This window comes from Eutrigla gurnardus (genome assembly GCF_963514095.1).
Source record: "Eutrigla gurnardus genome assembly, chromosome: 1".
Lineage (NCBI taxonomy): Eukaryota > Metazoa > Chordata > Actinopteri > Perciformes > Triglidae > Eutrigla > Eutrigla gurnardus.
Window position 1 is genome coordinate 8359617 of NC_139915.1, and position 18479 is coordinate 8378095.

Below are 18479 nucleotides of genomic sequence, written 5' to 3' on the forward strand. Positions count from 1 at the left end.
TCTGAGTGAACTCCTTGCTGATAATTGACTCATAGCCATTAGGGTGGCTGGTGATAATAAAAGTGTCGCCCGTGTGGATAGTTTGTGTCCTTATTTCTTCCCAGACATTAACACACTTCATGGCCTCGGCTAATTTGCTGATTTGTACAATATGGCTCATTGGCCTGATTTGTGCTGCAAATTTAATGCCAGGCTTGTTCTAATAGGAGTCGATTTATAAGATATAGAGGACTTCCATGTTCAATATAACGTTTAATTCGCACATTCCCTCGCATTTGTTAGTACAAGTCATAATAACATTTTCTTTTTACCACGCAGCATAAATGTGAGCGAGGGAGCATGACCGAAAATGTCTGAGGTAATATAGAATACAACATCTCTTAAATCTAATATTATTCCAAATTCCTGCCGAGCAGTGAGATTTTATTGGCATATTTCAGGCATGAAATAGAAAGCCAAGTGACAATTTGTTAAAAATGTATTTAATGGGGTTTGTCATAGAGGTGAAATGGGAAACAGAGTAAACAAGACTGAGGGAGGGAGGAAAGAAGAGGAAGAGATGTGTGGGAAAGAAAGAAAGGGAAACCGTGAGCAGTTACCTGCTCCTGTTGCTGACGAGCTAACTCCATTTGCTGCCTCTGCTTCTCCATCTGTGAGGCGGCGAGCTTCTTCTGTTCGTCGTGGGCAGCCAGCAGCTGCTCTCGCAGGCTGATCAGCTGACTGATCATTGTGGAGAGCTGGTGCTCCTTTTCTGCCAGGCTCTCCGGAGTACCTGGTGAGGACAGAGGGAGCGATGTTAGGAGTGGATAAACAAACGCAAGGCGGAGAGCCTGAGTCATAAACACAGTTACAGGTATGTGGTATGTGTACCAGGAGAGAAACATGAAGAAAGGTTTCATAGTGGCCGTTACTAAATAACCAGGATGGAGGCTTTGTACAAAAAAAAAAACCCTTCAGAAGGCCTCAGTCATAATACACTAAATATAGAAAGTGACCATGCTGCACGCGCCTGTAATCATATTGTGCTATAGTACTGTACACAATGTGTCGTACAAAGAAAAGCACACAGGCAGCAGCCAACTGCAGTGAATTCACAAGAAAGTGTTAAGGTCACACACAGCCTGGAGTTATCTATTTACTGTGCCCGGTGTTCTCAGCTTTCACAGGGAGAAAGGGACGCGATTGTTCCCGGCTCAGAGACAAAGAGCCGCGGGGAGCTGTCAATCCGAGGTGGCAGCTTATGTCAGACGACCATGGCTGAATATAAAGAAAGTGTTTTAGATTTAAAACTTTTTTTTTTTATTATATGGTCATTCCATTAGAGGAGCAACTCCTTACACTCCTGGAAATATCTTTTCAAACTAAATCATTTCAAAACGGCCGAGGGCTCGACTGCAACAATCAGAGTTCAGTTTTATTTATATGTGTGGCTCAAACTGAAATGTGTTGTTTTATTTTAGTGGGGCCTGTAGCGTTTAACAGCCAATCAAAGTGCTGCACAGAGAAGACAAAGACTTGATTGATTTTGCAGGTTTTTTTGTAAAGAAAGGTGCTAAAAGCAAACATTTCCACACCACAAATATGCTCCGACTGCACTACGACGATCGTCATTAAAGGGGAAACCTGAACAATACACGCTTTATTTTAGTATGTCTGTAGCTGTGTACAGGCCAATAGGCTCACTCCTCTCTCCACAGTCACATGTCCTCGCTGTGTGTGATAGAGAGAGCGGTTCCGCTGCACTGCTCTCTCCCTCCGCCTAATCAATGCTAAGTGATCCTACCATTGACTTACACCGCCAACATAATTGCCAGTGAGAGGCTAGACAGTAACTCACTCTCTCCTCCCACTGCACTCCTGCAGCTGAAGCTGATCGGGGAGAACATACGAAAAAAGAGATGGGAAAACCGACAGAAGGGACGGAGAGAGAGAGAGAGAGGGAGAGACAGTGAGAAGGAGAGAAGGATAAAAGCAGAGAGATCCAGATAACAGTACAGTGGAGTCTGGCCTGGGGCCAGCGGGAGCTGAATTCTTTCCTGGGTGTCTTCCTCTCGTCTCTGGCCACATCTGTCTTGAGTTTCTCCGAGAGCTCCCAGGGGCCCTCTCCACTCAAACTATTTTAATTTGACTAAACACCTGATTTATTTTATCTCTCCGATGAGGAAAGCCGTTTGTCTTAATAGGGCTTGTCAACCTCCAGAACCCATTCAGGGCAATTTACTGGCAGGCTTGTCTGAACCTCGGCTCGCCTCGCTCTGCCTCCGCTGCCTGCTGCAATGGAAGAGAGCTGCAATTCTCCATTTATCCTCCTAACGAAAAAAAAGCACCTAAAAGCAGCTATTCATTGGGCCTGCGTGCAGTTTCCAAGGCCTGAATTGACTTCTTATTCACCCTACTACACTTGTTGTGAATGGCTTATCTGTAAAATTGATACAATCAGCACCAATTTTATTAACCTTTGGCTGTGTCCATGAAGGACCTGCCTTCTACAGGTCACCAGAGATACATCAGTCCTTGTCACAATAAATCAAAGCTACCGATACTGTGCTCGGGAGGAGGAACTAAAGAAGGAAATGCAGGAAGGGAGAAAGAAAGAAACCAGAGGATGATGACAGACATCAGGCCTCGAGGCCGACATCGATGACCTTGGGTTGGGGACCAAACATCTGGACTCAATGACGCCCTCTCAGCCTGCCTAATTGCACATTCCTGATGATAACTTACTAGTTTAGGAGTGTCGATATTGAAAAAAACAACCCAAAAAATTGTATAACTGGAACGTGCAGCACATATATTTAGTGCTCGTGTGCATGAATGTGCACTCGTGCTGAGTGTCCACAGAAGGACCTGATGGAATAGTGTGAGGAGAGCTTAGTCCGGCCCGGACACCAAAAGAATACTAACAGAGGTCCCATTGTTTTGATTGAGCTGAATTGTGGGAAGTCTAAACTGCCCTCTCTATTGCTATTTGGGCCTTCCATGTTGCAAATATTAATCTTCATTATTAAACACTTTGTTCAGTCTTATTTTTTTGAAATATCAACCACAATTCTTCAGATCGGTGGTGAATGCTGACAAAAAAAGGATCCAAATGTCTAAAAGATGGAATAATTTCACCTTCTGGACTACACAAAGCTCAGTAGAAAGTCCAGCGCATGTGTTTTGTGTTGGGCGGTTAGTGTAAAAATCTCTTTCTTCCTGCTTTAAATTATGGATCAGCTTTAAAATGCAGATAAAACTTTTATTGGGTGGTGCAGAAGAGGAGAGTCGTGGTCTGGGTCTGACCAACCTGCTGACAAAAGAGGCCGTTTCCTGCATATTGCATGGCTTTTAACAGCGGTGGGGCCGGGGTCTGCCTGTTAACATGTCTCCTCACATTGCGCTTCCAGCGGCAGACAGACAGCCCAGAGATGCCTCGGCGCTACATAAACCCCGGCAGTCGGCCCAGACCTAACGTGTTGTGACATCCTCCTGTTAGATGACTGAAGCCCAGTAGGACAATACCAGCCTGACGCAGGAAGAGCATCCCAGGAGTGAGCGGTCAAGTTGCCACTTTTCTTGATTTTTTTCTTCGTCTCTTACACCACGCTGTTAACGTCGGAGATACTAGATTGACGGTGAAGCGCATTCAGCATTCACCTTTTGAGATTCCGGCCTCTTTTAAACATCACAAAGTAGGGCAGAAAACATCAACGACGGGCGGCTAAATAAATGATAAGAAGGAAACAAGCAGAGCCATGGTTGCTTGGGGAGGGATGGGGGTATTTAAGCCTTGGGGTCTTTGGATAAAAGGCACTTTGTAGGGGTGCGATTTGTTCTGTCCAATACCCACATCTCCCTCTCTCTTGGCTCCCTCCTCTCTGCTCTAATCAAGCAGTCTCTAATTTGGGTTCCAAGTCCAGTACCGGGGAAAAAGAAGGAGGCTTGTTACTTTGAAGAGTCCCGAGTGAATAACACAGATAAAAGATTCAGGCACAAAAAAAAAGAAGAAAAGCGAGGGAGGGCGAGGGTGAAAAGGGGGAAAATCACAAGGCACCCTATTCTCTTCCCTTCCTTTGGTTAAGACAGCTGAGCCATTATGACCAGATCTGAATTGAGTTTTTTAGCGCCAGAAGACTGGAATTTCTTTGTCTCTCTATCAGTCAGCTATTGTGGATGCTTCCATATGCTGCGAGCCCACCCTAAGTAAATTAAGACTTGTCTAAATGCTCCGATTGTACCAAGCTGTATCCACAGACCGCACATAGCTTGAATGCCTTGTGTGCTGAGGGTCTCTCTCTCTCTGCTCCCGCCTTAAGTCTGTGTGAAAGTAGACCTGAGTGTGTACAGATGTGTGTTGCGTGCTGCTCCAATCGATAAAAGGTACATGGCTCTGAGTAAACGCACACGTGTGTGTGTGTGAACTCCGCGGTCATCTGACCCTTTGTCCATTCTTTCTGTGGAAAACACAAAGAGCCAATTGAGTTGCGGCAACTGGCGTCTATCGGCAACTCCTTTAGTGTTCAAAATAGAAAGATTTTTCGGCCCAGAGACCTTTCTTTAAAAACCATTAAACTGCTTCAACAAAAGCATGAAACGCAAGCCAATCTTTGTACCACATTCACTGTTTTTTTGCGATATTGAATATGAGCAAAACATTTTGGTCCGAGATGTCATATTGAGGCTCTAGATTGGCAGAAAACCAAGCTAGGATAATGAGAGCTACTTTTATTGTGTCCATTTGCTTTTCAGTAGTTGTTCAGCAATGCTATAAGGTCATGTGTGTTTCCAGTAATATTGTGTTAACGCATCTCCGTGCTCGACAAACCCAGACAATATGAGCAACAGCAGCTTTACCTGGCTGGCTGCCTCTGCCATGATATAAAAGCTGTTAATCATGCCAATAAAACCCCATTAACAGTCATGAGCAATGGCTCAAGCACATGTCACCCACTGGAAGCAATAATTCTCAGTCCCTGAACACACATATATACACATCCATGCTAATTCATACGGAGAAACAAGAAAGAAACGTTGGATCTTCTCAAACCTTTGCAAAACCACTCGTAACAGCTCATTACTTGCTAATAGCAGGTTGATATTCTATGTTTCTTACATTAACATCATATTGTATATGTCTATGACATATGTGATTTTAAGGCCCTTTAACATAATTAAAATGATTTAAATGGCTCAGTACTTTTTTTTTAAATTTTGGATTGGCATATGGAGAGGTTGTTAATAAAAGCACACTTCATCTACTGTGGTGTTGCTGTCCATGCCGAACACTGATGGAGACTAATATTTTGATGATAGACGAAAACCTCACTCTTCAGTATAATTATGCTAATGTGAAAGCTCCAGCACTTCACTGTCTACCCATGACACTGGACAAGGTACTTCATAAAAGCCAAGATAGAGGCTCAATCTGAACATATTACTCTGCGGGGAGTGCCAGTGACCCTGAAATTTACTCTGAAGACAATATATATAACTCACAAAAACTTTACTTCTGGTCTTTCAGTAACTGAACACATCATTTTTGACTCGATAATACAGTGCGACAAACCAGAGACCCTGGCACCATGCAGAATGCTTTATGTATGCAAGGATTACACAAAAACAAAGATCCTGTCTAATACTTTTATTCATCTCTCATGGCCTTGATGGTGACGAGTGTGACCCCGTCAAAGTAGAATAGTTTTCAAGGTCCCGCTCATGCAAAGTGATTTAAGCTCGTAAGACAGTGATCAAGGCAACAGATTGCTGTCTGCAAAAACCTTGGATGTGAATTAGGAGTTAGATGTTGTCTCATTCTTTTCACAGAACATTTATTCACTGGGCTCACCAATGCAGCCGATAATTACAGAATGTAAAAAAAAACAACTGCCAAACAAAAAGGAAAGAACACAAAGCAATTCATTAATTATTTACAAAAAATGACAACAAAAGATATAATCTTAAATCTCTACATTAAAATACAGTCAATAAACTGTGGAAATAAATATTGTAAAACAATGATTTTATTGTACTTTTCTTTTTGTAAAAAGCACATTAAAATGATTTCTAACTGTATGAACCGTTTTTTTAAATTAGATTCTATATATAATACTGTAGGTTTTCATCTTCTGCACCACCCAATGAAAGTCCCTACTATTAATACAGTCTAAAGTCTTTCAAATTATGGTGTAACTGCTAGAAAAAACACGACTGTAATAAATAACTAATCATTTAAAATTTTCTATTTCCTGTTTTTGCCATTATATTAGCATTTAAACATGTAAAGTAACAGTTCTCCAGGAAACTGAATTACAAATTCCAACTAAAATTTATTTTCCAAAATCTTAATTTGTATTATCCTAAAAGACAATTTACAAACTACTTCACAAACATCAACACCAAATGAATTATGAAAACACAAGCACATAATATCCAAAACAACAGTATCTTGGCTCAGGATCACAGTCTTCACACGTTTTTTTAATCTACCACAGCCCCGGTCATTTTATTGTAGCCCTCAAATATTTGTGTTTAATCCACCGCAGTCGGCCTCAGAAGGTCAGAGCGGTCTGTAAAGACAGAATAAATATTAACATATATTCAGTAGTGGAGCATTAGGTTGAATGAAAACATTGCATGCAGTGAAAAAGTCCCATTTCACTTGCTCTTGCCAATCAGTCTAATGTGGTAAGTCTGTCATGTGAAAAATGTCCTTCAAATCTTTCAAGCCAAGGGGCAACAGGTGGATGAAGTATAAAAGTGAACAATTAATGCCATTTCCTCACATTTTCTGTTAGTTTACTTCACATTGATGTTAGATGTATCGCAGCGATGTTAGCCTGCACGATACAACATGCTTTTAGCTAATGACTAACGTTAACTCATACAACATGTGGCTTAGCTAAGAAATCCAATTCATCACTTTAGCTGTTAAGTTCAACATTATCTTTATGGTAATAAGCCAAACACACATTCATCCGAATTTTCCTCATATGGAGGCTTATTCAATGAACATATGAGGTAATGGCAATGAACTGCAAAACACACACACACACATTATATAATGTTATATAATTATATCATTTTTATAAAAAGTAATATAGTGCGATTCAATATTTCTTTTGAAATGATTGTATTCTATCATAACTTTTTCAAAGCTAGTTAGTTGCTAGGCTACGCTACCAAGGAATTAAACTACTGGAGCGCTCAATTACATCACACAACTTTATTAATAAGGAACTGAGTTGTAACTTACCTGTTAAGACGATGTTGTAACCGTCATTTCCTTCTTCCATTGAAGTTCAAGATGTCCCTCCTTCACCAATGGCATGCTCAGTAACAGGACCAATACACATTCTCATCACACCCTGCGTTTTGTTTGAACGGCGTCGGGGAGCGCGTGCCACAAAGGCTCTGCAAGTTGTCGCGGCGCTAGCTCGTGTGCGGCCGATGGTTTGATGTTATGCCTACAGGAAATTGCATGAACCTCACAGCGTAAAAACTACCAGTCACTGTATGTTATTGTGGAGAAGGTCCAGTTGAAATAAAGTTGGTTTTAAATGTTGTAAAAAATGAGAAAGCTATTGATTAAAATCTTTCAGCCTCCCTTGCACTTTGGAGACGGTCCCTAAAATTCAAACGTTGAATCCATCGGATCAGAATGCATGATCTGTTCATATATGAATAATGTATTAATTTACATCCTGAGTATTAAAGTAGGTCAGCCGTCAGCAGCCTTTCGTGGCTGTGTGACGATACCATTTTACCGGTGACAATAAAACATATCTTATTTGCTTTGCTGAGGGACAGCTGATGAATAGTTCAGGGGCGTGTCCTATCACACATGACAGGTGTGTTCCTGTCAGCTCTGTGCATGTTTTACATTCTCTTCAAATGAAAACAGGAGTCATATGCCTGTTCCCATGAAGCGTATCATCCAACTTTGAAAGTCATTAGTTAAACAAAGCATGACAAACCACGGGGATATCATTCAAAACACAGAACTCTATCCCCATCACACACACACACACACACACACACACACACACACACACACACACACACACACACACACACAAGCGAGCACAGCACTTCCTTTTTTACCTCCATTGCCACGAGCTAAATTCCTCAATTCATTAGAGGAGAAAAACACACAGTCCAACACTCTCATACATTCATCCGGCAAATGTGGCCTGAGGAATAATAATTTACTGTGGCTCATATTTCACCTGAGTGCACAGGGCAAACAGTCGACTCAAGTGTTGTGGAGAAAAATGCTAACTGAGACATTTTTGAGTGGAGCAACTGGACAGACACTGCGTTGTGCTGTTTGCATGAATGTTTTTGTATGTTTGGGTAAATATAATATACATAATATTTATTTACACGGCGCGTTGTAAAAAAAAAAAAACACACACAATTCTTTCACGGGCCGTTTCTAACGCCATGACAGCGGGTGTGACTGGGGGGAGAACGCGCGTGCGGATATTGGTGCCGTGCATCTCCAGTGGCATCAAAACCTCACTTTATGGAAGGCATTAGGTATACAGTTACATTTAAAGTGAATAATCGTGTTTTGAAGCGAACCCACATGGCCGAACAATATGGGCTCTGTGTTCACACAGTGCCCTCCTTTCTGTCTGTGCGGGAGGAGAGCCAGCACAGGTAGGGCCAGCATCAAATCAGTCTCAGCTGCCGCCCTGCCCTGCCCCGCGCTCTCCCCCTAAAGAGCTTCCACTTATCTGCCTGCCACAGGACTGTCTGTGTGCACTCGACCACTGTCATGTTGACACCATTCTCAAATTGATTCTGACAGTGCGAGAGCCTCGATTTTTCTGCTTCAGAATCCGAGCTGCCATTTCGACGCCAGTGTACGACGCTAAGCTTTTTTCTTATTTTAATGGCTTTTTTTTTTTTTTGCAAATTCCGAGAGAATGAATACAGCTTGTGTTCCAATTTAGTAACCACATATTTTCCTTCAGTTTGAGTAAATGCTTGAGCATTTTGTGTGTTTTTTTTTTGTTTTTTTTTCCTCCCAATGGGGGTCCGGGAAACTGGCACTCAGCAGGGAAACTTAAACAGCTCTGTTGAGTAGGAGGCTCAAAGACCCTGCACATAGCAAGCATGCAGCAGAGGGCAACCTTATCTGCTTAGGACACTGTGTACTCTATTTGTATGCATTTGACACATGTATGTGTGTATAATGTACAGTATATACATACATACAGTAGCCTACATACATATATATATATAGGGGGAGCAAAATCATGTGAAGAATGGGGGATTGGCATTTTTCATGGAGAAAACATCTCTTTGAGATATATAATTGTAAATGTCAAGTCTAAGTACCCTAATTTTTTTTTCTCTCTTCCTCTTGCACTCCTCCCTCCACCTTGCCTCCTATTATCTGCTACTTTCTGCGGTTTGGAGCCCTTCCAGCCGGCCTCCCTTTCTTGCTGTGAGATTTCATCTCCCTCCTTCATCGTTCCTGCAGATTGACAGCTAAGCTCAGGTATGAAAACAAACAGTTAGCTCCGGAATTGACTGGTGAAAAGCAATCCGCCGCTAATGCTCCTTCGCAAACTCGCCTTTTTTGCCTGCCCCTGCTGATGCTAAGCCCTCACGGTGCACGAGAAAAAAAAAAAAAGGCAGATGGAGATTTGCCATCATTAACCCTTAATATCACCATTCTTCAACGCCTCTACGGGGATTATGGCGCTTATTTCTTTCTCATTCTAGAGCCTCAAACTGTCTTCACCTCGGGAAGCGGCGCACTATGTCGCCGAACACCCACCCCACAATAAGCTATAATTACAGATGTGTCCTCTGGAAGATGTAAATGCTTGGTTGGGTTTGCAGACAGAAAGCAGATCTCTGAGATCGTTGATACCATTGTTGTGTTTTGTTTGTTTATCGTACGTGCGTGTTCACCTCAAGGGCATAAAGTATTCGGGGCATGTCTGAACACAACTGCGGTAAAAGAATGTCTTTCTTTTCACGGGTGAAAGCCCCGCGTCAAACTCTGTCACACCTATTGTCTTTCATTTTTTATTTGTTGCCTAAGAGCGGGACCGAATTATCGCCTCACCAGTCAGATTCCACCACTCGCCTCCGCAATAACACAATCGCCTGTCTTTCAAGGTTCTGATGGAATAATGTCAAAAGGTAACCCGCGAGGTGATCCGCGTGATTGGTTGGAGAATCCGTGAGCAATCAGCACAGAATTTACAAGGCCACTGTGCCAGCGAGGACTGTAGCCTTTATCTGCATACCGGCCTTTATTCTCCGCTTCCTTTCATTCATTTCAAACCTACAGGCATGTTTGTCTTTTGTACCGATTTTAACCTAACAATTAATGGAACCTCTGATTCATCACAACACTTTAGATCTTAATCATAAGGTGTTTTCTGCTAGGTACCTTTGTTTGTGTTTTAATTAGGCGGACCTTGTGCGTCTCCAACCCTGGGCTCCTTTTTTAATTGCCCGTATTTACATCAGGCAGACTTCAAACGCAGGGAGAGAGACATTCGTAAGGGGGAGCACAAAGCCGCCCTTTGAAATGTCTACAGTCATATGAAATGGCATGCTAATTAAAAATCTAAGGCTGCCATTGTGATAGGAGAAGCATTAATATTGGTAACTGTGTTGTATGGACTGTCTCCATAACTCATCAGCAGACAGAGGCCGTAGTGTTTATTATCAGACTCCCCACTGTTTACAGACCACCAAGCAACTTTCCCATTCCCATTCATCAAACAAGAAATTCCCCGCCCCGTAATTTAACAGACCAGCTTTCAAAAGGCTAAATCATTTTAAACATTTTACCGGGTGCACTTTGATCTACAGTGGCATACAGTATACGGGCAGGTACAATGAATCTCGTTTACCAAGCGATGATTTATCCTTCAGTTCATTAAGGTTATTGCCAAACAGATCTACTTATTAGAACGTTCAACAGCCTCTTTCACTCTCCTCTTTAATCCTCAAAGTGTAGCTCAATAATTAAAAGTTTTATTTATGCATGTCATACGTGTTTTATGAAAAGAAACAATTAAACAAATGATTAAAAATCACCTGCGCTGCAGTCAAATGAGCTCTCTTTGTATGTGTGTCTCTGGGAAATGTTGAGAAAAACACATTGGAGTGTTATATTAAGCGATCAAAATAATACAACGAAGGTAATCACTGTTGGGAGAGTGCGAGGAGCCGGTGACAGCCGGCCGTTATCAGCCAGCTGGTATTGTGCTTCGCCGTGCTGTATAAACACAGCAGCCCTCAGTAACAGTCAGTGCTAAGGACTGGGCGGCGGCCCTGCCCATCCTCGGCCCACCTTCACCCTGTCATAAACAGATTTCAGGGGGGAGTGCTGAGTTGCGCTTCGGCGCGCGGCGCTCGATACGCGGCGCGGGGCGTTCACTGTCAGAGCTCGAGGCATTCCAGTCAGAAGGCAGGCTCGCAGAGGAGACGCCTCTGTGCATCGCCGCACCGTCTCCTCTCAGCTCGGCCATGCTCTGTTTACGCACACTCACGCACACTTTGGGCTCAACGATTACCAGAGCGGCGTGAGCGCACGCCATGCGTCAGGGCCGGGCGGCCAGGCTTCAGGGCCGTCTGAAGGGACAACAACCATAAAGCACGGAGAGCCTCGCAAAACGAGTCGAAATGCGCTGGAAATTTGAAGACAGCACTTTGGACGGAGGCGGGCATTCCAACAAAAGATAAGGACGTTGAGAAATGAATGAGGAGGGCAGCCAAAGGCCTTTGTTTCACTTCAGAGTACAAGGCTGTGTCTGAGATTATACATAGATTATGTTTGCGTCTGATAGGAATGAGGGATTTGTTAACACAGCTTAAAGTGGTATTTGTGTGCATAAACCTACCTTTCACTTCTGCCAGCAGTTCACTGGTGTTGAGCCTCTCCATTTTCTCTTTCCAGTCTTTAGAAAGAAGTTTCTCCATGCACGAGGAATCTGAAGAAGAACAATGAGAAATGACATTTTAAGTTATTTCAATGAAAGAATAAATGGGGACTTCCCGCTTGGGGCGTATCTTTTACGATTACGGGATATTGCGTATAGAATATTGTTTCTATTTTTATAGTTTCGCGGACGTAATAAATCTCTAAAATCTATTCACTTAAGTGAGAATTAAAGAAAGTCAGTGTGTCTTATATTTGATGACATTGCAGAGCGAACATTAAAAGGGACTCAGTCCGACCGTTGAGAGATGAGCTAAGGGCGGAGTGAGGAGGAAGGCAGATATTGTGGGGATAGCATAAGGGCAGAGACGCACATTAAGTGGGAGGCAAGCAGTGAGACTGTCCACGTCCGAACGTTCGCATAGCTGCCAATGATGAAAACAATTAACATTTGTCCAGCAGACAATGAATCAGAGGAGGAATGGCTGCAATCTGCCACGCTGTCGCTGGGGTAGCTGATAAAGAACACGCTGGGCCGGCTGACCCAGGCCTCCGCCATCCCTGCACTGCTTAGGGGTCAGCCCGTTCCCATCAAACACCAGCCGCACGAGCAGGCCCCCGCCCCTCCACCTTGAGACTCCTGTCTCCACAAACCGTCTGCCTCCGATATGAACCGGATCGAGACGTGCGGCGTCCAGTCATGTCCCATCGAGTCCCATTAAAAAAACGGGCGGCAATCACGTCCGATCCAGTTCTGGGAGAACAATTAAGGCAGTGTCTAAAACAGCTGTCTCGTCCTCAGGTTTCACAAAGTGCCTGAGGATGATCGAATTTGTAAAACCATGTTTTTAAGATTTGGAGCAAAATGCAAAACCAAAGCAGACACACTAATTATGACCATGAAGCCCCGGGGCTCCGTAATGAATAGTCTAACCACAGACCTAACAGTGGATCGTTTATGAAGATACTTCGAGCAATAAAAGGACACAATTCAGAAACATGTTTGGAATGACGCCACATCATGTGTTTTAAGTATTCTAACATTGTGGACTCTCCCGGTTTCACTACGATCACCCCTTGACATCCAACAAAGAGGAGATGTGTACAGTTTAGAATGCATACAAGTGTTGTTTCCTTTCTATCCGTCTGCAACATCTCCTCCTCGGAGCAAACGCTGTTGTTCCGTCTGTCAGAGCGACTTCAGAGGAACGGGGAGTAGCGGCGGGGTCGGCGGCTCTCGTGGCCTTGTTTAAGCATGGCTTTCAGAGAGATCAAGCAGAGGGACCATTTTTGTTTGATTGTCCACTTCCTCGTCTGTGATGGAGGTCGACAGGACATCTTCAGCTCGGGGTCATTATAACATTACTTCTGCTTTATTGACTTTCCAATTCCCAACTCACAGTTTGTCCCCTTGACCCGAACGAGAGGGAGAGAGGAACGAGTGTGTGTTGCCTGCGTTGTGTGTGTTAACTCCCTCCGTGGCACAAAGATCACAGATCTTAAAACAGGGGTTAAGGGCAAGGGGGAGGGGTAGCAGAGCTCAACTCTTCCTCTCCGCGCCTCACCCCATGGGTGAGACAGCTTCCTCTGCCGGAACAGCAAACTCCCCCGAAATCATCATCCTCAGAAAAGACTGAACGACGACGATATTTTCTCCCCTAAAGCGCAGGATTTCATAAGCGGTGATGAGGGGAATTAAACAAACACAGAGAGCATATGTTAATATGAACACATATGCTCTCTCTCACACACACGAAAAGAAAAAACACACACACTCTCTCATCACAGATGCTGCTCCGGCACTTGATCATTAAGGAATGCACCAACTGTTGGAGATAATGTGGTGCCAGCTTCCATTCTACTCCAGTCCTCCCCCTCCTCTCCACCTCCCTCCCAGGAGAGCCGCCTCTCCCTCACTTCTCCATCCCCTCCGCCGGGCCAGACACGACCTGCCAAGTCCTCCACCAGGAGAGACTGCAGCTGGAATGCACCGCTGTCCTCCCTGCCTTCCACCTGGGAGAGGTGAATAATGACCCTGGATTAGTCTATAAAATAACTCTCGACATCTTTCAGTGTTCGAACAGCGCGGACAAAACAGGCAACCAAAAATGGATCTGGTGAAAGCGGAGCAACTTTTTTGCGCAGGCGCCGTCGAGGAAAAAAAACGGTCAATGAGTCAGATGCCTGGCTTCTTTCAAAACACCCTTCTTTTCCTGAAGAATTTAGAGGAATAGGAGGAATACTATTTCAGTTTCTAAAATGCCTGTCTGTTATTTTCGGGAGGGATTATAGACGCCAATGAAAACACTGGTTAGCGTCAACATAATTATTACTATCAGATTATGACACAGTGTCAAACAAATTGATACACTGTGTTCACCCTAAAATAACAAATTGTTTCTAATAAATGATCCACACTTCACAGATTTCATAGGATATCAAGTGCAGGTTTAAAGGCAAACATTTTCTTTTCGTAGACAGCGCAGAACTTGTGAAGTTTTCTCGTGTAAAGAAGAGTTTGCTGCTCTTGTCTTCTCAAAGTAGGACATCACATACTGGGGAATTAGCTTAAACAAGAGAAGAGTCCAGTGAGTTTATTTTTATTTTCCTATGGGGGCTCTTAAATCTCTGGCACCCCCACCCCCCACCCCTTGCACTCCTTTCCCTCCCCCTCTCGAGATAAAATGCTCTGTGGCTGGGGAGCAGGCCATTCAGCTGGGATGAGAATGGAATGAAAACAATAGCCCTTATCAGGCTCTTATTTACATTTTCCCAGCGTCCCTGCAGTAGACAGCTTGGCTTGTCACCAAGCCCAGATCGCCCCACTGGACCCAGACCAACTTCCTCCAGCCCCGGCGATTCCAATGGTCCCTATGGACCCTCGCCTGGCACAGACCCCCACCACTCTGCAGCTAGCACAGATAGCAACATATGAGACAAAACTATTGGAGTGTGTGTCCAAGATGTGTTCCCATTGAGAGGGGAATGGTTTCTGGACTACTAAACCCGTCTGGGTCTCATTGTCTCCTCTCTGGGGCCGAGGCTGTATAGCTGGAAATGTGCCCTGAACCCTTTTCCCAGTTTTTTTTCTTCGTTTTTTTAAGTGGCACTCTGAAGAAAGTGAATAGCAATCACTGATTAAATACTGCCAAATTCAATATGTGTATCTCCTATCAGCGCTGTCATCTCTGGTATTCGGCTTCCCTGTGCTCCCAGGTATTCGCTGATCTTATTGATGTGGGTGAGCCGGCGCAGGGACTGAGACACCTTAAGCCAAGATGAGTTGCCTAGATTACGCTACAGCTTTTCTATTATTTTTTTCTTTACTGTCTTTAAAAACAAAGCTAATGATCCTCATAAATCCTCAACAAAGGAATGTTTCCCGGTTGATGTGTGACATAAACAAAGCTTTCAGCACCTGGCAGTCAGCGCTGCCAGAATATCATGTTCAGTAAAAACCACAGAAGTGAAGCTAAGAGGCAGGTTAACGTCAACTGTCTGTCCCGACACCGACTGACTCCCCGTCAGCCTGGAAGGAACATTTCTCTCTCTCATATTTCATACAACATCCCCCCGCTGATGTTACTGCTAATAATCTGAATTTGTTTTTTATTGTTCAACCACATTTATTAAATTGAGTGCTAGTTAGCTATAAATGCCTGTGCGATGAGAAGCGAAGGCAGGGGAAAGTTGTTTGCTAATTTATGTTTTTATCGCCGCTCTAAACAGAGCAGTTCATTCAGACGATCATTGCAAACTGGAGAAAAAAGCTCAAATTATCGAGCGGAACACCAAATAGACAAATAAACACGGCCATAAACAAATCAAATCTTGTCACTTTGGAATTGGATCGAACAGTAATATCGCACATCTTAAAAAAATTCATGACACACTAATTTTCAAATGGTTCTTCTGATCGCCGCGGATACATGAAGTCCAGTGTGTGTGTGTGTGTCTTTAAGTCGGCGTAACGAAGCAATGTTTTCAATCTCTAAAAAGGTTTACTCTCATAAATTGGTTGATAACACGCCGTCGTGTTTCAAAAAGGCCGCGGTCGCCTCAAAGCACCACAACGGTTTGTTCCAACATGCAGCAGTTGGTGTTTTATTACTGTGTTGTCAGTGAAATCGTTTCAACTGTCTGCCACCGCGGTCTCGGCCTCTCTGCGTGCACCATCCTCCCGGGACGGAAGACGATACTTGTGTTCCAGTGTTTGTTGTGCTGAAAAGCTGATGGCAGAGAAAAGAGGGCCATCTAGGAGAGTCAAATTAGCCATAAGTCAGGGGTAACAGACTAAGAGACCTCCCCTTTAGCATTGGCCTTGTATATCAGTTGTCTCGGCCTCAAGGGGAAACATGTAATTACCAAATCAATGATCAACTGACATCAGCCATATAAATAATTTCCTCCCCAGAATACAGAGGGGCATATTTAGTGCAGTCAGGAAAACAGGGACAAAATGCTGTTTGCGTTAAGGAGGTGCCGAAGATCGGAGTTTAGAGTCTCTAAACAAGGTTCAGCTTGAACAGAGCAAATTTTTTTTACAATATGCCATAATCCAGTTATACCCAACCAAAGCCAAAACCTCCCCAGGATATTAAATTCAGAATTATGAAGTTCTGAGCACCAAAACTGAAGAATGCACCATATTAAAAATAAAGAGTGACTAAACGATAAAATTATTAAATAAAAAAAATAAAGAAAACAGAACTGTATGAAACCTGACATGCCTGTAGCCACCATTACCTTATAAATCTTTGTGTACAAACATAACATATGTAATTTGTTCATTAATATATTCATTTAAAAATATAAGTGAGCGAAGAAGTTGGGGGTGATATCATACCGTTCCTTAGTTTGAAAATAACACAAATAACTGTTATTCTACAGTCATATAGTATGGATTAATTATTCTTCATTTACTTCATTATACTACTGTGATTCTGTAATGTCTTAAATAGCTTCTTTTTAAATCCCCTATATGCAGTGTTAGATATTCATGTCATTTCTTTAACTGAGGTATACGTTTCCATCTCAGAGATAACAACTCTCTGAATGTCAGTCAGACAATGATAGGCTGACGTCTAATCTCCCATCCACGCGGCGCTGCATGGGAAACAAATCAAAAGTCGAGGTTGATATAAAAAAAAAAAAAGAAAAAGAAGATGACTGTGACACTCTCCAAGGAGTCCTTTGAATATCTTAATCACAGACACACTAAAAACAAGACCCCATCATCACACCAAATAAAACATAATAATTACAAGAGGCAGGCAGGGAAGTGAAATGCAGAGAGAAAACATGTTTTTGTCATTCACCCGGTAGTCCCTGAGACAACAGCTGTTGGATGCTGCAAATACTCCTGAAGTCTCCATAATCATGGCGTTATTGAATTGAGGACAAAAAGGGCACTAATTGCAAAGGAGCAATCGGAAACGCAATAGGTTACACACCCGGGTGATGCCGCACAATGCAAACGCTAAAGAGGGAGCGGGGGGTGGGGTGGGGCGGGGGGGGGCAAAACAGTGGCTTGTCGCTCATTTTCAGGCAATTACCTTTCCTCCTTGTCAACAGTTTTAATAACCTCTGCCATTTCTGGAAGACTTTTTGGTGCAGTTCAATAATTCCAGCTTTTTTTTTTGATACGTAATCACTTGTGCCGGCATGCATAAATAAAAAAGGTCCAGGCATGTCAGCGTGTTGTGGAGCACCTGCACCTTGTGGCGGGCTTTCTTTAACTGACACCTAATCATTATTCCACTTGGTGAACATCTCTGCGAGGCACCTTTAGTCCATCCTGTTCGGTCACGTAAACTATCGCTATAAATACACTGCAGGTAAAATGGATGGAGCTTGCTTCATCTGATGCGTCTGCTCTGCTTCCTTCTTTATTCCCTCACTGCTTAATTCCCTTCCACCCTAATTCCCCTTACTCCTTACCGTGCCTTCTTCACCTCAGCACGATGACATCATATCTCACCTGTGAATTGGCAGCATCAAGGCGTTTGCACGGGGGCCGAGGAGCAGTTGTAGTAAAGTTAACGGCCTTTTCGTGAGAAGATGTGTCGTGGAAACTGAACTCTGATATTAGATCAACGGTCTTATACGAACACTGTTTGCATTCCAGATGCCCATAATATATTCTGCAGTGTTGCTAAGTGGACTGAAAGTCCTCTACACATGCAACTACAGGTTAAAAATATTACCGTCTAATTTTAAGATGTAAAACTAAATAGTTAAGTAGCAGTATTAGGTATAATTTTCAGCCTTTTGGATTACTGAAGCTATTTCTTAGTATTCCTAAAAGAAAGTAGCCTCTGTGACCGGGCGTTTCTACCTCATCTCTCGCCTTTATCTGCACTGACCACCGTGTTAATCCCACCGTGTTGACCCGGCCATTCTGAGCAGCCGTATACACACACACAGCACGCTGACCTCTCTAAATAGGACACGTGTCTATCAAGCATATATGAATTAACTGTCCCCAAGAGGCTTCACCTCCTGAGCTGAGCAGCATGTGACCTCTCCCAATCCATTTTACTGCGGCACTCTGTGGCAATCAGGCTTGAATTATTAAAGTGAG

General features: G+C 43.3%; 1 protein-coding gene across 6 annotated transcripts in view; it reads right to left on the reverse strand.

Moving 5' to 3' along the window:
- Nucleotides 1-18479, reverse strand: part of sox6 (SRY-box transcription factor 6) — a 128274-nt gene that overhangs the window by 51840 nt on the left and 57955 nt on the right. For all 6 annotated transcript variants that reach the window (XM_084007778.1, XM_084007773.1, XM_084007776.1 and 3 more), the window contains 2 exons: nucleotides 11859-11948; nucleotides 600-772 (listed from right to left, as the gene is read on the reverse strand). In XM_084007778.1, coding sequence (XP_083863904.1) covers nucleotides 600-772; nucleotides 11859-11948 — 263 coding nt within the window. The remainder of the gene's footprint in view (nucleotides 1-599; nucleotides 773-11858; nucleotides 11949-18479) is intronic.